At 39.7% G+C, this 23,180-nt stretch overlaps 1 protein-coding gene across 5 annotated transcripts in view; it reads right to left on the bottom strand.

The window, feature by feature from the left end:
• LOC125459510 (uncharacterized) overlaps positions 1-23,180 on the bottom strand; it is a 230,005-nt gene that overhangs the window by 19,184 nt on the left and 187,641 nt on the right. For all 5 annotated transcript variants that reach the window (XM_048546013.2, XM_048546016.2, XM_048546015.2 and 2 more), the window contains one exon: positions 20,466-20,618. In XM_048546013.2, the coding sequence (XP_048401970.1) occupies positions 20,466-20,618 (153 nt within the window). The remainder of the gene's footprint in view (positions 1-20,465; positions 20,619-23,180) is intronic.

Raw genomic sequence — 23,180 nt, 5'->3', positions numbered from 1 at the left:
TGTTACAACTTTATAAAACATTAGTTAAGCTAAAGATGGAATACTGTGTGCATTTCTGGTTGCTGCACTATTGGAACAATGTGACTATGCTGGTGAGGGTGCAGAGGAGATTCACCAGGTTGTTGCCTGGGATGAAAAGACTTAGTTATGCGAAGATACTGGATACACTGGGTTTGTTTTCCTTGGAGCAGAGGAGGGTTGGGGGTCGGGATCTAATTGAAGTATAAAAATTATGAGAAGGATAGACTGGGTAGATTGTGAGAATCTTCTCTCCATGGCAAATGCACTTAAGACCGGAGGAACAAATTTAAGATGCGGTTTAAAAGAGATCTGAGGGATCTTTTTTCACCGAGAGTGTGGTGGCAATATAGAACATGTTTCCTCAGAGTTTGGTGAAGAGAGGTACTCTCACAACATTTAAGAAGCACCTAGATGAGCACTTTAAATGCCAGGGCATGGTAGGCGAGGGACCAAGCTGGAGTAAATGGGATTAGTGTAGTTTGGTGTTTATTGGTTGGCATAGACATGATGGGGAGAAAGGCCTGCTTCTATACTGTATGACTGTATAACTCTGTGACTCTAATTGTTGGAGTAAATATTGGTCCTTTATAGGATGAGACTGTGAAATTAATAATGGGGAAAAAAGGAAATGGCCAAGACGAATCTGTCTTCTCAGATTTTGTATTTGTCTTTACAATAAAAGACACCACAAAAGTCCCAAGTATAGTAAAAAAAAAATTCATTATGGACTTAAAAGACAGGGAGAAACGTAAAGCAGTCACTATGATTAGAGATGAAATGTTGCAAAAATCATCAGGACTAAAGACTCAAAAATTACCTGGACCTGATGGTGGATCTTAGGAGAAATGGCTATCGGGATAGTGATTTTATTGCTTGTAATCATCTAAAATTCCCCATATTCTGGACAGCCCTAAGATATTGCAAAACTGAAAATGTAGCATGTTAATTCAAAAAAAGAGGGAGACAAAGAGGTGGGACCTCCAGGTCAGTTAGCTGACCATCTATCATCGGGAAAATGCTGGAATCCATCACAAAGAAAGTAAAAAGAGAACTTCTGGAAAATTATACAATTACATAAAGTCAGCATGGTTTTTTGAAAGCGAACTTGTGATTGAAAGATTTACTAGCTGTTTAAGGATGTAACTAGCACAGCAGATAAAAAAGAACCAGGAGATGTAGTGCATTTAAATTTTGAAATGTCATTTGAAAGGGTGCCAGATAAAAGGTTACTAAACTAGATCAAAGCTTGTTGTCTCACCATCAGGTATTGCATGGATAGAAGACTGGCTAGAAAATTGGGGGGAAAAATGGTAATTTCCACTTTGGCAAAATGGAACTAGCAAAGTGTCACAGGAATCAGTGGTGATGTATCCTCAACAATTTCTGACCTACATAAATAGCTTAGAAGAAGGGATCAATTATTGTAGCCAAATTTGCTGGCTTACAAAACAGGTTGGAAAAGCAAGTTGTAGAGACAAATAGTCTGTAGAGGAATACAGTTGGCAAATGGAGTATGTGAGAAAAATGTATGGAAAAATGTGAGGTTGTCCACTTTGGTGCAAAGAATAGAAAAGTGTGATATTATTTAAGTGGGGACACACCAGAATGCTGCATTACAAAAGTATCTGGGGATCCTTGATCATGAATGACAAAACGTTAGTATCTAGTATACAGGATGTAATTGGGAACGTAAATGGACCAATGGCTTTTATTGAAAGGTTGATGGATCTTAAGAGTAGGGAGATATCTGCACTCTACTAATTCTGGTCTCTTTGAGCATCACCAATTTTAATTATTTCACCATTGGAAGCTGTGCTTTATGTGCTGAGGCCCTAAGGTGCGTTATGTTCTCCCTTCTTCTTGCTACTTCTGTTTCCTCCATTAAGACACTCCTCAAAGCCCAAGTTTTTAACCAAGCTTTTAGTTTTGAGAAGATTTGTAGCTCAGGTTGAGGTTCTGGATGTGAGTTTGCTCGTTGAGCTGGAAGGTTAGTTTTCAGACGTTTTGTCACCATTCTAGGTAACAAAAGGGCCATGTCAATTTCTCTGATTGTGAAACTGCAAAATTTACTTTTTTGTGTTCATGATCTGAAGTTGGAAGTAATTCTCACAGTATGTTATGAGCTGGCTCACAATCCAGTGGTTAGTCTTCTACATCAACAACATCTTAGGATATGAAATCTATGGCAAAAATAGACTTTGGAATGATACCATAAAATGACAATGAACACATATCTTTCCTGATACACAATGACCTCACAAGTGACTATTTGATACAGAGGAGTTAAGCGAATGATTTTTTAAATTCCCATTACGTGTACTGCTAGTCAAGGTGGTGGCAACAGATAATTTGCTCTTATTTTTAAGCAATGAAGCATGAAAACAAACTCTAGGTAGTTCCTGAGATAATGGGAACTGCAGATGCTGGAGATTCCAAGATAATAAAATGTGAGGCTGGATGAACACAGCAGGCCAAGCAGCATCTCAGGAGCACAATGTGCTCCTGAGATGCTGCTTGGCCTGCTGTGTTCATCCAGCCTCACATTTTATTATCTAGGTAGTTCCTGATCTGTTATGAATTCTGTCCAAAATGATCTTTCTTCCTGCTGGAGCATAAACCTGACTTTGACATAAGATCTTCAAACAATCACATGACTGAAATTCATGATTGAGCTCATGATGTTTTACATTTGTTAACTTCATGTTCTTTTCTTTACAATTTGTGAAATTGGAATGCATAACACGATTGGTGTCCAAGTTATGACTGTACATCCTTCATATGGTGGGTCGGCTAGACAAAGTGCAACTATGCTGAATAGTAGTGAGAAATATAGAGTCACTAATGACAAACTTTGCCACAGTAAAGGAAAATGCTGATGTCGAGAATCTGAACAATCACTGAGCTAAAAGTAACAGTTACCAAGCAAGTGAGAAAGATAGAGGACAGAACAATTTTAATTTATGCAGTTTCTTTCATTTATCCCAAGCACTTTACAAACAATTAAATCCTTCTGTAGTCTAGTCAATGTAGTAGCGCAACAAGTGGCATGTACAGTAGAGTGGCAAATAGTTACATCAGGTCAAAGTCATAAAAGATCCACAAGAAACCTATATTGCGGCTCTGTGATGGTGCAGTGTGTAGAATGGTATGGTACAGGGCTAAATATTTGCTTTAGGTTCAATTTCACATTTCTATGGTCATCTGATCTCTAAAGAGCACCCGTGGATTTTAATGAACCTCAGTATCCCTCTGTTAAAGTGCAAGAACAAAAAAAAGGCTCCCAATCCTAGTTTATATTCGGAAAGCCCTGTTAAAAAATACACATATGGAGATCTTCATTGAGCTCTTCACAGATGCCCAAAGCCAAAAGGCTTGTCCACACTTGTCAAGTGGGTACACGTTTTCAAAATGATTAATTTTATGAACTTCCAGAGTACTAACTGTGTCTCAAGAAATGTAACTCAGTATGAATGATCTGTCCCATGGTGCTAAGAGGGTGAGGAAGTGAGAGAAGTGATAACACCTGGCTAGTTATCAGTAAATATCTAAGGGTACATTTGAGTTAGATTATTTAATCACATGTCAATGAAATAAATGAATTAGGCTGAAAATATGTGAAAATAATAGATTTTTGCTTAATCATTATGTTCTTCGTGTCAAAGCCACAAGGCATTTGATACAGCAAGATACAGAGAAAAGGAAGACTGCAGAACTACAGAATTCTGAAGAAGAGGAATACCAGATTCAAAGTTTTGACTCTGTTTCCCTTTTCACAGATGCTGCTGGACCTGTTAAGTTTCTCCAGAACTCACAGTACTTGTTTCAGATTTCTAACATCTGCAATATTTTGCTTTTATTAGAAATGCTACTCCTCATTGAGCAATAGAAATAGAAAATTATACACATTTCATTTCTTTTGGGTCAAAATCTCATAATTGTACATTATCTTCATGCTTTGCTTTATTCTCAGTTGTTGTATTTGTACAGTACACTACAAAGGAAAGGTACTGAATTACAGAATTATGTGGAGGCAGTAATCATACGCTACAGAATAAAGCTCAAACATGATCAAGGCTCACTGCTTACTTTCAGGATCAGATCAAAACTGGTGGTAAATAATTCCCTTAATATGGCTAGGTGATTAAATGCTGCTTAGGGTGTTTGATTGAACGTGAAGATTAGGAATGTTTTGGCATTTGTTCCCGCTAACTGGGCTGAGCTTGACTTTGCTACCGGTAAAAATATTCAATGGAGTAATTTTGACTTTGTGGGATCATGTAGAATTGGTTGCCTCTTTTACAGCCCTCCTGATTTTGATTTTCGCAATGGAAATAAACATTGGGAAAGATAACATGAGATTCTGATTCATTATCATTCATTTTACCATGCCACACAAAATCAAATGATCTAGGCTGGGAAAAATGAGAAATAAAATCGGCCAGACTTTACGCTCCTCATTGCTCTTTCTAGCCAGGATTACTAAATAGCATGTGTATGGCAGGTCAGGATAGGATCCAGCTTCACCATGATATTCCCCAGTGCCTTGCCAAATATTCTCATTAGAAGGCATTATTATGAAGTATAATGACTTGGCGGAGGTATGCAAGTTTTAGCAAAGGTCTGTAGCTTGGATTGATGGTGAGGCTGTTGACTTGCTTGCTGAGTTGGTTTGTTTTCTTCAGACGTTTTGTCACCATGCTTGGTGACATCATCAGTGGAGCCTCCAATGTGAAGTGATTATTCTACTCCACTTGGAATTTATACCATCCAGTTCATTATGGTGACTAGTGTCATTTCTGGTTTTGAGCTCTATAGGCTTATATATAGGGTCCAATTCTATGTGTTTGTTGATTGCATTATGGGTGCAGATTCATGCCTAGGAGTTCCCGTGCGTGTCTAGGTTTGGCTTGGGCTGCAATGGTTACCTTGTCCAATGTGGACAAAATATCATGCAACGACTGCCATGAACATTACATCAGACAGACAGGAAGGGAACTAGCCATCAGGATACATGATCACCAACTAGCAGCTAAATGGCACGACAAACTCTCCTTAATATCAGTGCACTCAGACAATGAAGGCTATCAGTTTAACTGGGACAAAGTAACTATAGTAGCCAAACCCAAACGTAGACACACACAGGAATTCCTAGAGGCATGGTTCTCCACCCATCATGCAATCAACAAACACATGTATATGGGGTCCAATTCTAAACCCATACAGATCGACACCAGAAATGACATTAGTCACCACAATGGACTGAACAGTATAAATTCCAAGTGGAGTAGAATAACATCACTTCATTGGAGAATCTACTGATGATGTCACCTAGCATGGTGATGAAACGTCTAAACGAAAACAAGCCAGAGGTATGGAAGGCTGATAATATTCATGAAAACGCGCCTAAGTGTCAGTCAGCACCTCTTTGTAGAAGAAGGAGAAAATGAGTTGTACAAATGGTTAAGTATCTCCTTCTGGAAAGCAATATGTTGGGTATAAACAGGATTATGTCTCATGTTCTGAAGTGTGACTTTTCTCCCCCAATTTTTTTGCTTCTGGAAAAAAGACAAAAATGTCAAAGTGCAGTACAGATCATTACTGCAAATCAACATTCTGAAACAGGTCAAATTCTTTCTCCTGGGCACCAATGCGTCAATGCATTTTCAGAGCAGTATTGACGGGCTTGCTTCTGTTCTCTTTCTCATTTCCACTCATTCTTTGCTATGCAATTTATACTGCAAGAACTGGCACTAAGCATTTAGTTTTTTATTCACATTCTAATTTTGAATATAAATATTCTGTAATAGTCGTATTATCAATGTAGATAAGAGGATCTGAGAAAACAACAAACTATTCAGAGGACCAAACAATGCAAGTATCTAAATAAGTTAAATAAATAACTAAATAAATATTGGGTGTGCCTGAGTATTAACTAAGAAATATGGTGCTCAATGATGAGCTATGATGGTGAATTTCCCATCATTTACAAATACTTTGGTGCGGTTTATATCAACTACAACTTGGAATCGCTCCAATGCTTTAATGCGGATTGTTTGAGGGGAAATAATGTGTGGGAAGAGCGGATTCACTGTTTTGAATCTACCTGTCAGTTAACTGAAAGTTCTACAACATCCAGAGTGAAACACGCAGTAAATCTGAACACAAAATATTTTCTCTGCACCTTCCCTTTTACGGTCAGTTTTCTCCAGGTACTATTCATTATCATGTTATTTACTACTGTTAAGATGACCTGTAGAAGGCTAAATTTCTCTTAAGATGCCATTTTCGGTTTTAATATTGGATATTATTTGAGATTATTCTCCTTTCCTCATAATTCCACAGGCAATTGTTAATTGCTATGCAGTCTCAGATTCTCTCTATGGGCATTTTAATCCCATTTTGCAATTCTTTGATGATTTTAGCACTTGTTATAAAAATGATGTACTGCATTATTAATGAAATAATGAATCAGAAAATACCAGTGGTGCGCAAATCTCATTTGTTGACAGCATTACTGTATCTGTTACAAGTTGTGTTGAACACCACTATTTTGTCTCACCAAAGTTAAAGTGGCCTTTAAAAGGGCTCCAATGGAACAAGTGCAACAAATGTAAAATGCAGTGAAAAGAGAAAAAATGTTTTGAATACCTTTGATGTACCTCTTCTAATGGCTGAGCAAACTACTCAGTTAAGGGCAATTAAGAATAGGCAAGAAATGCTGACCTTGCCACAGTCCACAAATGAATAAAACAGGGTTTGAAACAATGCTGAAACAAGGTGTAGAGCTGGATGAACACAGTAGGCCAAGCAGCATCAGAGGAGCAGGAAAGCTGATGTTTCGAGCCTAGACCCTTCTTCAGAATGAAGAATGAACGAACCATTTTGAAGAAGGGTCTCGGCCTGAAACATCAGCTTTCCTGCTCCTCTGATGCTGCTTGGCCTGGTGTGTTCATCCGGCTCTACACCTTGTTACCTCAGATTCTCTAGCATCTGCAGTTCCTATTATCTTTCAAATAATGCTGATACTTTGCAACCTACTTGTACTTCACAGGTTATTGTAATCATCTATGTTCTTTCTAACATTTAAGGAATAATGTGGATGTGCCAGCGATAGACTGGGTTGGACAAAATCAGAAGTCACACGAACCAGGTTAGAGTCTAATTGATTTTTTGAAATCACAAGCTTTCGGAGCACTGCTCCTTCGTCAGCTGAATTGACGAAATCTTGTGAATTAAAGATAGGTTCAGCAATTACAGACCAATCACTATTCCTTCATTGGTGGGGAGACCTCTCAAAACAATTATTCAGTATGTAATTAATAGTGAATTCAAACAAACCTGTTTGACTATAACCTGGTTCATGTGATTTGGACATTTTCTTGGGAACAGTCAATATAACTCTCTAGGAGAATGGGTAAATACACAAAAAAATAGATTTGCTGGAAGAAGTAATCCAGTCAAAGTACAGGAGGTTTCTTCTTTGTTTCAGAGGAAGTGAATGTTACTGACAAGGCCAATCAACGTTGGTTATCCATTTCGAATTGTCCTCGAACTAAGCGGCTTGCTAAGCATAGCAGAGGGCAGGTAAGAGTCAACTTAAGCTTTGCTATCACAAAAATCCAGATCAGGTAAGATAAAACAAAGAACTGAAGAAGCTAGAGATCTGAATCAAAAACAAATTTTTGGAGAAACTCAGGAGGGCTGGCAGCGTATGTGGGGAGAAAGCACAGTGAACGTTGAGTCTGGTGACTTTTCATCAGAACTGGTAAGGATATATTCCTTAAGTAAAAGGCATTAGTGAATCTGACTGATCAATGATAATTTCACAGTCACCATTACTACGAATGGCTTTCAGCTCCAGTCTGTGTTACTCAATTTCACCAGCTGCTACTCTTGATGTCATTGGAATGTATGTTCTATTGTTATGTTAGTCTGGTATCTGGTATCAAGGGACCTGCAATCAACCCCATTTTGCTTCAATATCAGTTAAAGTCAATGTTGCTTCTGATTTCTTAGCACTAAATAATATTTTAAAAATTATTGTATTTCATTTTATGAATTTCATGTACTAGTTCTAATTAATTAATTTCAATGCAACTCCCAGGACATTTAATATGAGCTTGTGAATGTGATCAACAGCTAGCTGCCTATTTTAATCATAAAATGTAAGAAATTATATGGTATGCACTCCATGTTTCATTACTGGACACAAATCTGTTGTGTGGCACAGTATCAAATTTCTTAGGAAGTTCATGTTCATTATGTCCAGATTAACCCTTGCCCTCATTAACTCTCTCTGTTACTGTAGCAAATACATGCTGAATGATCCAAATTTCCCTATATTTCACCGTGTGGCTATTAATTACATACTGGATAATTGTCCGGGAGGTTTCCTCACCACCAAAGTTAAAATGACTGGTCTGTAATTGCTGAACCTATCTTTGAAACTTTTTTGATCAAGGACATAACATTTGTACACCCAGTCCTTTAGCACACATCCTGTCCCAGTGCCTTTACAACTTTAAGTTCCATAGCTTATCTTATACTTCATCAATTTTAAACTTCTAGGGACTCAGTTTCGTCCTCTATCACGATGGACTAAGCAAAATCGGTATTGTTAATGATAGACACAAAATATTCATTTAACACCTGAGCCATTCCTCTTGCTTCCATGTGTAAATCTGCTTTTTAGTCCCTAATTTATTTCCTCTTTTCCACCCTTTTAGTTTTGTTGTACTTTTAGAAGACTTTGGGATTTCCTATTAAGTTAGATGATCATTTTTTTAAAAAAATTATGCTTGTTTGCCTCTCCTATTTTGTTCTCAATTGTACTTACTACCTGGCACCTATCATTGGCACAGGTTTCTTCTTTAGCTTAATCTCTACCTCCAGGGATCTCTGAATTTAATTGTTTCATCTTTCTCTTTTGACAGAATATACTTTTACTGTGCCCGAATCATCTCCTCTTTGAAGGCAGCCCATTGTTTCTCCTGTCAACTTTTGCTTCCAATCTACTGGGCCAGTTCTTTTCTTGGCCCATTGATTGACTCTCTGCCCACTGTCGACTCTGGGTTATCAGTGTAATCTTCTAATATAATTCTAAAACTGATGAGACTCTGTTCAGTATATCCTAATGTTCCTCCTTCACCTGATCTACGTGGCCCACCTCACTTCAAGAGCCAAGTTTACCAGTGTGACCTTTCTTGTTGGATCGGACACATACAGAAGGAAATTCTTCTGAACACAATCTAAGACTGTCTGCTTCTTTCTGCCCCTTACATTCAAACTTTCCCAGTCTAATGTGTGGTAATTAAAGCTCCCCAATATAACTATTTGATGATGTTTACACCTCAATGCAATTTCTTTGCAAATTTGTTCCTCTACATGCTTCCCACTGGTTTGTTGTCCATATATTACACCAAGCACCCTTCTTAATCATTAACTCTAGCCAAATCGACTCTGCCATTGAACCCTCTGAAACATCATCTTTCTCTCATACTGCAATACTTGCCTTAATTGAAAATGCCACGTCCTCCTTTTTTGTTCTATTCTTTATTTTTCTGAAAACTTTGCTACCCAGAATGTTTGTGACTGAGATGTGTCATTTCTTGACATGTACGTTAAATCTATGGCATGAATTTGATTTTGCAGATACACTCTATGTTGTTCAAAAAGCACACAATTTATAGACAATGTGTCATTTTATAAATTCCTACTTTAGAAATAAAACCAGTCCGACTCCAAATCAAAACACAAACAGATTCTAAACAAGGCCTCACACTTAACATGCATTGTCTGACCTAAAATGTCACCTCTTCTTTAGAAACCCTTAGTTCTCTCAGGGCAATGACTTGAAAGGAATTTGGGGATTTACACATATATATTAATCAATTAAAACCTTCCAAGTGATGAAAGATTTATCATCATCTTCGGTTTGTTTAATACATCCTCAGCAGTGGTATGACCCTTTGATCTTCTACTTATAAATTTTGTGTCTGATACCACCTCTCTCACTAACAACCAAAAGAGGAGCGAGGCTCCAAAAGCTTGAGTTTTCAAATAAACCTGTTGGACTATAACAAAAGCAGAAATTGCTGGAAAAGCTCAGCAGATCTGGCATCATCAGTGAAGGACAAAACAGATAAGGTTTTGGGTCCAGTGACCCTTCATCAGAACTGTAACCTGGTGTCACGTGATTTCTGACCTTGTCCACCTGAGTCCAACACCAGTACCTCCACACTATGGCTTCCTTGAGCCAGGTCTTAATTATTGCCACATCATCATCTCACATGACAATCTGCATCTGTCACTCCTCAATCTTATTTACTTGTATTCTGTATTTTCACATATATTTGGTATAACCCTGATTTAGATTTCATTACTTCCTTCTGTTTTCTTAATCATCTCATATTCTTTATGTTAGTGCTACTTACCTCTCCCAGAATTGTGTGCACTCTGGTCCTATTTCTTAATATTCTGTCTTGGTTCTCCCACCTCTGCTGAAATACTTTAAACCATTCTATACAACTGCACACACGGATCTCAGTCCTGGCTCTGTTCAAACGCAATGGTGCCATTTACTCTGAGCCAGTCTCAGTGTCTCATGAATCAAAAGCTGTCCCTCCTACGTCATCTTTCCAGCCATGCATTCATCTGTCTTATCTTACTATTTCTGTATAAACTTGCAGGTTGCAATGGAATAAGTCTAGAGATTATTACTTTCGTGGTTCTACTTGCTAATTTTTCATCTAGCTCCCCAAATTCCAATGGAAGGACGACATTTCATTTATTGAAGATTTTGTAGCATTAATGTGGAATATAACCTCTGTCTTTAATCCTCTCTCAGAAGAATGTCCTGCAGTCATTCTGTGACATCTCCAACCCAATAAATAGTGGGACAACATTCCATTCTGGAGAGATGCTAACATCTGCAAAACTGTTTGTCTGTTCCCCCAGCTAAAAAAATTTCAGCTGTATAGCCCTTCTACTCTTCCTCCTCCCCTCAATTACATTTGGGCGGCACATGGTGCCAAGTAAGCATGGGTCTTGTTGCACTCCAAGGATTCTTCTCCCTCACTATTATTCAGAATGTTACCAGTTCATCAGGTGACTCATGCAATACCAGCCTCTATCTCTTGGACTGCCTGGTGGTCACGCATTACCTATCTGCCTGCTTGCCCCTAATTTGCAATGTGGCCACCTCTCTGATCGTGCTAGCTATGCAGTTCTCTGCCTCGTGCGTTCACATCAGTGATTCTAGCCACTGCCTGACTTCTAAAACCCCAAGTTCAAGCTAGTGTAATAAATGACACTTCCTGGACATGAGCTCATCTAATCACAGTACATGTCATGACTCCCCACATGCCACAGGATAGACATTTTGCTTGGCTGGGCTGCCCTTCCATAGCTTAACCTCATACTCTCAAGTTAATACATTTACTTTAATGTTAGTCACTTCATTTACTTTAACTTACTTTATCCTTATACTTGTGCTATTAACTATAAACTGGAGATTAACACAAAGTAGAAATTCTTAACCTTTACTCATAAATCAGCTCCATCTCCTGTGCCTGTAAATTCTTATTTCTCTGTGCTAGTTTAGAAATTTCATTTTTCAAAATTACCACAGCTGGAACTCAGTTCGTAATAGTAGCAATCAATCAATTCACAACATTTCTGTGATATCACTCATGGGTTATTTTCTCCTCTTCCCCTGCTGATTCATTTGGTGTCTGCTCTCTCTGCTCATTTAGTTCCATCTGTTATCTACTTTCCCTCATTCATGGCATTTTATCTGGAGTCCACTCTTTCTCTTGCATAATTTTATCTGCTGCCTGTGCTCTCTCCCTTTTGCATTCTTTTATCCAATGTCTGTGCTCTCTCTCACGTTGTTTTATCTGGTGTCTGCGCACTCTCTTGCACTGTTTTATCCAATAACTGTGCTCTCTCACTCTCTTTAATGCACTGTTTTAACAGGTGTTCGCACCCTGTCTTGCACTGTTTTGTCTGGTGTCTCCCCTCTTTCACACTGTTTTATCCATAGTCCATGTTTTCTCACTCTTTTACACAGTTTTATCTCTTGTTCACAATCTCTGCTGTTAACAATTACCTGGTGTCTGCTCTCTCTTGCACTGTTTTTTCTGGCACCTGCTCTCTTCTGCACTGTTTCATCTGGTGTGTACATCCTCATGTTGTTTTATCTGATGCCCACATTTTCTTTCTCAATATTTTATCTGTGTCCACACACTCTCATTTTTAACTGGCTGTTTTAACTGGTGCCCGCTGTGTGTCTCTCTCTCACTCTCTCATGGTCATATGTCACATGACATCACGTTATAATCCAACAGGTAATAATCCGACAGATTTATTTGCAATCACAAGATTTTGGAATGCTGCTCCTTCGTCAGTTGAAATGCAGAGAAGCACACAGGCACAGAATTTGTAGGCAGAGAGATCAAAAGATCATACAAATGGTGTGAGTAGAGTGTAAACAGGCTGAACAGCAAGTGAAGAGATGACCTATGATCTGATTAATTGAGGCAGAGAGTCAATTACAAAAATTTTAAAAAAAGATGGTCTGGAGGCAAACCAAATTATGTCTCCACTTTACTCACACCTTCTGACACTTTTGATCACCTGCAGAGACTTGTTATTCAGCCTGTTGACACTCCACTCATATCATTTGTACAAACTTTTGATCTCTCTTCCTATAAATTCTATGCCCGTGAGCTCCTTCACTTCACCTGACAAAGAAACTCCGCTCTGAAGCTTGTGATTTCAAATAAACCCATTGGATTATAATCTGGTGTTGTGTGACTTCTGACCTTGTCCACCCCTGTCTAACATTTGTAGCTCCACATCATGGCTCTCCATGTTGTTTTATCTCATGTGTATTCTCTCTGTTATGCTATTTTATCTGGTCCCTGATCTCCCTCCTGTTTTATTTGGTGTCCACCTCTCTCTTTCATTTGCACTGTTCTATCTAGTGCCTGCTCCCTTTCTTCTGCCGTTTTATACATTTTCCGCTCTCTCTTGCACTGTTATACTGGTGTCTGTGCTCTCTCTCTACCGTTATTTCATCTTATGACTGCACTCTATCCTCGCCCTATTTTATCTGATCTGTACTCTCTTCATTTTTTTCAGGCTGGAAGCATGTAGTGGAGTTCCTCAGTGTTAGATATTGATTTGATTTGATTTAATATTATTACATATAGCAGGATACAGTGAAAAGTATCGTTTTGCTTGCTAGCCAGACAAATCATACCTTGCGTAAGTACATCAGGTATTGGAATAGAATGCAGAATATAGTTTTACAGCTACACAGAAGGAACAGAGAAAGATCAACTCTAATATACAAGAGGTCTGTTCATTAGTCTGATAACAGCAGGAATGAAGTTGTTCTTGAATCTGTTGGTATGTGTTTTCAAACTTTGATATCTTCTGTCGATGGGAAGGATGGGTGGAAGTCAGCGTAACCAGGGCGGGAGGGGTCTTTGATTAAGTTGGCTGCTTTCCTGAGGCAGGACTATAGGCAGAGTCAACAGAAGGAAGGCTAGTTTGCATGATGGACTGGGCTATGTTCACAATTCTCGAATTTCTTGTGGTCTTGGGCAGAGCAGTTTCCATACCAAGCTGTGATGCATCCATGTAGGATGCTTTCTATGGTGCATCTATGAAAATTGATACGAGTCATTGTGGACATGCCGAATTTCCTTCACCGTCTGAGCAAGTAGAGGCATCGGCGTGCTTTCTTGACTGTAGCATCCTTGCCAATCTTAATCCGGGGGTGTAGAGGACAATCGCAAAGTTTATGAATGACAAAATGTTTGGAGATTTGTGAATTGTGAGGAGGGCAGTGTAGAACTTCAAAAGGAAACTGACATGTCAGTGGAATGGGTGGATAGCTAGCAGATGAAGTTCAATGCAGAGAGGTGTGAGGTGATGCATTTTGGTACAAAGAATACAGAGAGATGTTATAAATGTTACTATTCTAAAGCGTGTGCAGGAGCAGAGAGAATGGGGTGTTTATATACTCAAGTCATTAAAGGTGGTATAAAGCATAAATAATTCTAACCTTCAGAAATAGGAACACAAAGTACAAGATATTATAATGCTGTAATTCTATACTGATGCAAGATAAGACACTAGACAGACCACAGCAACTATATACAATCCTAAACATCACACTAGAGGATGGATGTAAATGCATTGAAAAGAATGCCGAAGAGCTTTATGGAAATGGTGTCAGGGATGAGACACTTCAGATATGAGGAAAGATTGGGGACGTTGGGACTGATTACATCAGAGAGGAGAAGGCTAAAATTGACTTAACAGAAAGTTTAAAAATCATGAGAAGGTCAGAAAATGGAAGAGTTTGGTCCAGTGGGGCAGGATGCTTGGGTCTGGCAGGAGAAGGTCAATCAGTACAAATCTCATTACAGCAGGGGAGAAGGGGCATTGGGGATTTCAGGTTGGTCGGCTCCATTAGGGGTGGGGCTGGTAGGTGGGGGTGTCAAGTGTCAGGGTCACGTCCAGTGATGGTGGAGGTCAGCTCACATCAGATCAGGTGAGGTTCAGCTGGTGGGGTGGTGTTTTGGGTTCGGTTTGTTGGAGGGAGAAAAGATGAGATTAGGTTTCATCTGGCAGTGGTCGGTGTGGGTTGGCTCCACTCTGAACAAGGGGTGGGTAAGGAGTTGGGTCCAGCAGAATTTAAGTCAGATTCAGCAGTGGGGAAGGCTGAGGGATGGAGAGTTAGGGCCTGTATCTGGTGTGGCGGGGGGATGGATGAGATTTTGATTCAGGTCAGGTCAGGTCAGGTCAGGTCTGGCAGGATTGGCGTTAGGCATTAGCATGAAGTGTAGCTCCGGGTGTGGGATAAATGTAGGGTCTGCTGAATGGTTATTCAGGAATTTGACTATTTATTTAAAAATCCAACTTTTCCTGAGTAACCATTTTACATAATTTCAAAGCCCTTCAAATTCCCCAATTTAAGCAGAGACTATTGGAGGGTTCCAGGCAGAGGGGAATTGCCTAGTGAAATATTCAATTTCTTGGACAATTCCTTCAGTGTGCTATAATGAAGATTCTGCAGGGTCCCCATGCCCAATTCCTATCTACTCTGGAGTAATGGCTTTCAGGCCAACAGAAAATCCACATCAACATGGGAGAAACACTCAGCAAATGGAGAGAGGTATGGAGTCAATGTTTCAGGGTTATATTTTGATTTCTGGTTAAAAGACTTTGATATAGAACACTAATTCCTTCTCCTTGTTACAAGGCATTTTTGAATTTTTTATAACAGAAGCATCAGAAGGTCAGGAGCACAAAGACTGACTTGGTTACCAACATTTTAGATGCAATATCTAAAACTGACCACAAGGTGGTAGATGACACCTAAAAATATTCAATAGTACATGAACAGGAGCTGGAGCATTGTTCCTTCTAAACTGCTTGAACAGGGTGCACACAAGTTGGCTCTTTAAGTTACATTGCATGCACAACTAAATAGCTAAAACAGATTGACAGGCAGATTTTGGAAAGGTGAAGAAGCAACAGGGTTGTTGTCATAGTTGACTTCAACTTCCCTAATATAGACTGGAACCTCCTTAGTGCAAATAGTTTGGATGCAGCAGTTTTTCCTCATCTGAGTCCAGGAAAGATTTCTGACTCAATATGTAGACAGACCCACTGGAGGGGAGGCCATGTTGGATTTGGTGCCTGGCAATGCACCAGGCCAGGTGTCAGATCTCTAGGTGGGACAGCATTTTGGTGACAGTGATCACAACTCCCTAACCTTTAGTATAATCATGGAGAGGGATAGGAGCAGACTATATGGGAAAGTATTTAATTGGGGGAGGGGGAATTACAATGCTATCAGGCAAGAACTGCACAGCATAAATTGGGAAAAGATGCTCTCAGGGAAATGCACAACAGAAATGTGGAGGCTGTTTAGGGAGCACTTGCTACCGGTACTAGATCGATTTGTCCTACTGAGGCAAGGAAGGGATGGTAAGGTGAAGAAACCTTGAATGACAAGACATGTAGAACATTTAGTCAAGAGGAAGAAGGAAGCTAGGACATGGCTCTAGAGGTCTACAAGGTCGTCAGGAAGGAACCGAAGAATAGACTTAGGAGAGCGAGAATGGGATATGAAAAAGCCTTGGTGGGTAGGATTAAGAAAAGCCCCAAGGCGTTCTGTACTTATGTGAGGAGCAAGAGGATGGCCAGAGTGAGGGTCGGGCTGATTAGGGACAGTGGATAGAACTTGTGCGCGGAGTCAGAGGTGGTATGGGAGGTTCTTAACTTGCTTCAGTATTCACTAGTGAGAGGGACCTTGACATTTGTGAGGATAGTGTGAAACAGGCTGATATGCTTGAACAGGTTGATGTTAGGAAGGAGGATGTGCTGGAAATTTTGAAAACATGAGGATAGATAAGTCCCCTGGGCCAGACGGGATATGCCCAAGGTTTGTACGGGAAGTGAGGGAAGAGATTGCTGTGCCTTTGGTGATGTTCTTTGCATCTTTACTGTTCACTAAAGTAGTGCCAAAAGTTTGGAGCATGGCAAATATTATTCCCTTGCTCAAGAAAGGGAACAGGGATAATCCTGGGAATTACAGACCGGTCAGTCTTACTTCTGTAGTGGGAAAATTATTGGAGAGGATTCTGAGAGATAGTATTTATGATTATTTGGAAAAGCAGAGTTTGATTAGAAATAGTCAGCATGACTTTGAGGGGCAGGTCATGCCTCACAAGCCTTATTGAATTCTTTGAGGATGTGACAAAACACATTGAAGAAGGTCGAGCAGTGGATGTGGCGTACATGTATTTTAGGAAGGCATTTCATAAGGTTCCCTATTGTCAGCTCATTCAGAAAGTAATGAGGCATGGGATTCAGGGAAATTTGGCTGTCTGGATACAAAACTGGCTGTCCAATAGAAGACAGAGGGTGGTAGCAGATGGAAAGTATTCAGCCTGGAGCTCAGTGACCAGTAGTATTCGGCAGGGATCAGTTCTGGGACCCCTGGTCTTTGTGATCTTTAGGAACGTCTTGGATGAGGAAGTGGAAGGATGGCTTAGTAATTTTGCTGATGGCACAGAGGTTGGTGGAGTTGTGGATACTGTGGAGGTCGCTACGTGACATTGTCAGGATGCAGGGCTAAGTAGCAGATTGAATTCAACTGAAAAAAGTGTGAAGTGATTCATTTCGGAAGTTCGAATTTGAATGCATAATACAGGATTAATGGCAGGATTCTTGGCAGTGTGGAGGAACAGAGGGATCTTAGGGTCCAAGTCCATCAATCCCTCAAAATTGTTAGCCAAGTTGATGGGGTTGTAAAGAAGGCAGATGGTGTGCTGGCTTTCATCGGTAGAGGAATTGAGTTTAAGAGTTGTGAGGTTAGGCTGCAGCTCTATAAAACTCTGGTTAGACCACACTTGGAATTTTATGGTCAGTTCTGGTCACCTCATTATCAGAAGGATATGGAAGCTTTAGAGAGGGTGCAGAGGAGATTTACCAGGATGCTGCCAGGACTGGAGGGCAGATCTTATGAGGAAAGGTTGTGGGAGCTAGGGCTTTTTTCATTAGAGCGAAGAAGGATGAGAGGTGACTTGATAGAGGTGTACAAGACAATGACAGGCATAGATTGAGTGGATACCCAGAGATCCTCTCCCAGGGCAATAATGAGTATTACGAGGGGGCATAATTTTAAGGTGACTGGGGGAAGGTGTAGGGGAAGATGTCAGAGGCAGGTTCTTTTCACAGAGAGTGGTGGGTGCATGGAATGCACTGCCAGCGGTGGTAATAGAGTCAGATACGTTTTGGACATTTAAGCAACTCTTGGACAGGTACATCGACGATAGTAAAATGTAGGGTATGTAGGGTAGTTTGATCTTTGGGTAGGATAATAGGTTGGCACAACATCGTGGGCCGAAGGGCCTGTACTGTGCTGTATTGTTCTATGTTCTTCAAAATAAAAAATTTAAATAAGTGACACGCTTAAATAAACAGAGCAATCCTAAACTAAAAATGTAGCAGTAATGGTGAAGAGGAAAAGGCACTCCTAAAATTTTTTAGTTATTCAATGAAACTCTGGAGGACCTATGACCTTGCAACACACCCACCTTTTCCCCATCACCCTTAAGACCTTTGGTTAACATAAATGTATCAATCTCAGGTCTAAACTAAGAATTGACCCAGCACCCACTGCTACTTGGGTGCAACTTGATCATATGTGGCAGGAAATATGACAGTCCACTCCACTGAAGTGTGCAGGAGTATATACATCATAGAATCCCCACAGTGTGGAAACAAGCCATCTGGCCCAACAAGTCCACACTGCCTTACCGAAGAAATCCCACCCAGACCCATTCCCCTACCCCTGCATTTCCCTTGTCTAACAATACCTAACCCAAACACCCCTGGGCACCATGAGAAATTTAGCATAGCCAATCCACCTATCCAGCACACCTTTGGACTGTGGGAGGAAACCCATGCAGACACAGACAGTTGCCTGAAGGTGGAATTGAACCCGGGTCCATTGTGCTCTAAGACAGCAGTGTTAACACTGAGCCACCCTGGCATGATAATACCACTAGACCACTGCCTCCCAATCAGTCTGCAGTAAATAGGTAAACATCGCATGATCAAGTTAGAGTGGAAAGGGGTCACCATGGGATGTTGCTGTCCATTAGACTCAGTTTTGAACCATTTAGCTCCAATTTATCCCTGAGTTCACAGTAATTTAGTGGACACTCAGGATTTAATTTGAATTGTATGGCTTTCCTGAGCTTTGCAAAGGCTGCTCAGTCATGTAATCTATCAAAATCTTATTTTAGTTTTATACTTTAATTCATACTGCAATGCTACCTCTCATGGAGTCTTCTACAAGCTTTTGCCTATGGTTCTTTCTGTATTCCATCATCACCTAAATGGTTAGTAAATAATTCATGCTCCATAGTTTCACCAAATGGTGGAAATACAGACTCAATGGGCTAAATGGCTCCTGCCAACCTATGACAATATATGGAAGCTCTAAAGAACCTTGTGGGATAGCAGTCATCTTGTTGTGCCAGTAGGAAATGCAGTTTTAAAACTGTCCAATGAACCCAAGTTGTCATTTCATCAGGCTGTTGTAGAGGGTGCCGGAATTAAAAATATCACCTTGTGACTAATTCAGGAGCAAAATTATGAATACATTAAAAATATATTTTAAAACTTTTGTTTAGCACTAAATTATTAGTAACAAAAATATTAGAGATGAAGAAAAATTTTATTCGGCAGGGTGATTAAAAGCAGGAGGTTTTGCAAATAAATCTTAAATATCTTCCATAGCATGATCATGTAACATTGTTGTTAAGGCTGCTTGTTTGCAATTATTATTGAAAAATGGACCAAATCACAGAATATGATCCCGAAAACACCATCAAAATTTCAATAAATCCTTTAATCTTTTACAGTATAACCAGAATATAAATTACAGTTACCAAGCATGAGAGATTCTAATAATAAACTGACAATTTGTTGCAAGTGATACTGAAAACACAAAAATTCTGAAATCTTAGGAGAAATTCACAGTTCCCCTTAAAGTGCCTGAGAACCAGAAGCTAGCGGGATTAAACCTGAACTCAGAAAAGGGGAAGGGACTTAATAGATGAAAAGCTACTTAAGTAAGGCAATCGATTTGTTAACACTTAGATATACCATGCATGTAATTTACACTAAGTGTGAAGTGGGAACTTATTGCTATTATTATTTCATATATCTGCTATTACTACATTACTGGTATTGGTTTTAGCAGCTACTTTGCAGTAACTCAGCAACAACTTTGCAATCAGTTTCTCGCTTTCACATATTGTCTAAGTCCATATTAAACTTGAAAAGGGTGATGAATGCCCATTAAATGTACACTTTCGTACAAATATTTAAAGCAAGATTCTTAGACTTTTAAGCTCAAGGTCAACTGTTACTACATTTCTATTCTAACTGCTTTAACTTGCCTCAAAGTACAGGCAGAAAACTAAACTTCTTCTGTAAACCACTGAAAAATGGAAGATGTGGCATGTTAATTCCCCAAATAACTCATAACGATCTCCATCTTGGCTAGTGTTGAGCAGTAGTCAAGGCCATCCTTTCATTATTTATGTGAGAGAAGGAACACTGCCTGAAATTAATCTTTCAGGAGAAATCTGTAGTTTAGGATATTAACTTTTCTCCTGAGATAGGAAGTGATGTATGGTTAATAGCTGCACCAAAGCAAAGAAGAAAAATGAACGCTACAGTGGAAGGTAAAGTGGCAAAGTCTTGTGTTAATTAAAAAATTGAAATAAAATGCTTCTTGAAAAAGAACTGAACATATTCCATTTTACATATAAATTTTTGAAACTTAAAATTAAGATGAACGTTAACAGATGAATAAGCTAAACGCTTGTAGAATTGTTACATACCTGGCGGAGGAAGTTCCAGCTTCAATTTCCGGAGCTCCACCATGGACCTTTCCAGTTGTTCAATAACAACATCATCATCATATTGAAAGTTTTTTGACATAATTTCCTGAAGGAATTCTCGGAGATCTTCTAATGACATTTTCATCAGGTGCTCTGGGTGAAAAAAAAATGGCTTCTTCAATTCTAACTTAACAAATATGGAACTTCACTGCCTGAAAAAAAAATACTGGACTAGCTTTTTAGTTTTCACTAATCAGGATAAAACTGAATTTACATGCAAAATCTGAAAAGGAACAACAATTTATATTTATGAGAAGACAATGCTTTAGTGTTATTTGGACAAATTTAATGAGTAGCCAAATGCATGGCAGAAAAAGGATGATGAGGATAAATGTGAAATTACACAGATGCAAAAAAAAAAATGGGGATGTGGCCAGGAGTTAATGAGAAGAGTTTCGGATGGTAGCACTAGGCTTCACATTAGAAATTGCTATGAAACTTAACAAATTGACACAGCCAAAATATAGTATGATGTAGTCTATTCTTAATGCTTTCAAAGGTCAGGACCTTGCATATCGTCATGCATCTTCCATCAGGCTAAAATGAAATACACAGCAAGGGTGATTTGATCTGACTGGTAATCAGATGCTGTAGGTGCTGTAATTTTTACTAAAATAGGAATTTTTAAATAGGTTCTGTCCAATTGTGAACTCATATGTAATGTCGAACTCTATATTCTGAGATTTGCAAGCATAGACTGATTGAATACAGTCAACCCATTGCCTGGTGCAAAAAGCTGAGGAGCCGTTCTGTTTGATACGATCTATCAATTGTTGGATCATACAGCCAACATAGCTGGCATCACAGCAACAATAAAATTCACAGACTACAGAACTCACTTGTGAACTAGAAAGAATGTTTTTGGCTTGGCCACCTTCAGTAATCAATAAATATGGGCCAACAGGAGATGGGTAAGGTACTAAATTAATATTTCACATCAATATTTATTGTGAAGGAGGACATGGAAGCTAGGAAAGATGGCGGAATAAACAATGATGTCTTGGAAAGTATCCATATTACAGAATATTACAGAGGGGCTGGAGGTCTTAAAATGTGCAAAGGTAGCTAAATCCCCAGGGCCTGATGAGGCGTATCCCAGAATTTTGTGGGAAGCAAGGGAAGTGATTGGCTAGGACCCTTGCTGAGATTTTGGAGCATCGACAGTTACAGGTGAGGTGGAGGAAGACTAGAGGCCAAGGCATGTGAAATTGTGTCACACTAACTTGATTACGTCTTTTGAAGGGGTGACAAAGAAAATCGATGAGGGCAGAGCAGTAGAAGTTGTCTATATGGACTTAGCGAAATGTTCAACAAGGTTCCACATGGTGGGGCGATTAGTAAGGCTAGGTCTTGAAGGTAGGAACAAAGGATGGTGGCAGAGGGTTGTTTTTGGATTGGAGGTCTGTGACTAGTGGTGTGCTGCAAGGATTGGAGCTAGGTTCACTGCTTTTCGTCATTATAAACGATTTGGATGGGAATATAGGAGGTATGGTTAGTAGGTCTGTAGATGACACCAGAAGTGGTGGTGTAGAGAACAGTGGAGAAAGTTTCTTGATCTTGATCCAGGACCTTGATCAGATAGGCCGATGGGTCAAGGAAGGACAGATGGAGTCTAACTTAGATAAATGTGAGGTGTTGCATTTTAGTAAGGAAAATCAGGGCAGAACTTATACATGTAACGGTAGGGACCTGGGGAGTGCTGCTGAACAAAAGGGCCAGAGGGTGCAAATGCATAGTTCCTTGGAAGTGCAGTTACAGGTAGACAGGATAGTGAAGGAGATGTTTGGCACAATTGCTTTCATTGGTCAGAGTTCTGAGTATAACAGTTGGGATGTCACGTTGTGGCAGTACAAAACACTGGTAACACCACTTCTAGCATACTGTGTTGAATTCTGGTCTCCCTGCTGCAGGAAAGATGTTATTAAACTTGAAAGGGTTCAGAAAAGATTTACAAGGCAGTTGTTGAGATTAGACAGTTTCAGCTATAGGGAGAAGCTAAATAGGCAGGGGCTTTCTCCTAGACGTGTTGGAGGTCGACAGGTGACCTTTTGGAGGTTTATAAAATCATGAGGGGCATGGATGGAGTGAATAGCCAAGGTCTTTTTCCTAGGGTGGGAGAGTCCAAAACTAGATGGCATAGGTGTAAGGTGAGAGGGGAAAGATTTAAAAAGAATCTGAAGGGCAACTTTTTCCACAGAGGGTGCTGCATACATAGAACAAGCTGCCACAGGAAGTGATGGAGGCAGGTACAATTACAACATATAGAAAGGCATCCAGATGGGTATATGAATAGGGAGGGATATGGGCCAAATGGGGCTAGATCAGTTTAGGATATCTGGTCGGCACAGACTAGTTAGACCAAAAGGTCTGTTATTGTGCTGTATAACTCTTGTGACTCGAGTGGGGAATACCACTTCTCCAGATATTGTTTGATAGCAGTGTGAAATGCTGAATTTCACCTATTGCTCAAATTTGTGAGGAACCTTTCTCTTCCAAGGTTATTGAATAGATTGGAGATATTTCAGGACCAAAGCATGATGGCCTTAAGCCCAGGCTAACAAAGTGTGAAGCTGGATGAACACAGCTGACCAAGCAGCATCTCAGAAGCACAAAAGCTGACGTTTCGGGCCTAGAGAGGGGGATAGGGAGAGTGTT

Source organism: Stegostoma tigrinum, chromosome 17 (assembly GCF_030684315.1).
Source record: "Stegostoma tigrinum isolate sSteTig4 chromosome 17, sSteTig4.hap1, whole genome shotgun sequence".
In the NCBI taxonomy this organism is placed as follows: Eukaryota; Metazoa; Chordata; class Chondrichthyes; order Orectolobiformes; family Stegostomatidae; genus Stegostoma; species Stegostoma tigrinum.
Note: the sequence above shows the minus strand (reverse complement) of the source record. Positions and strands in the feature narration are given on the sequence as shown.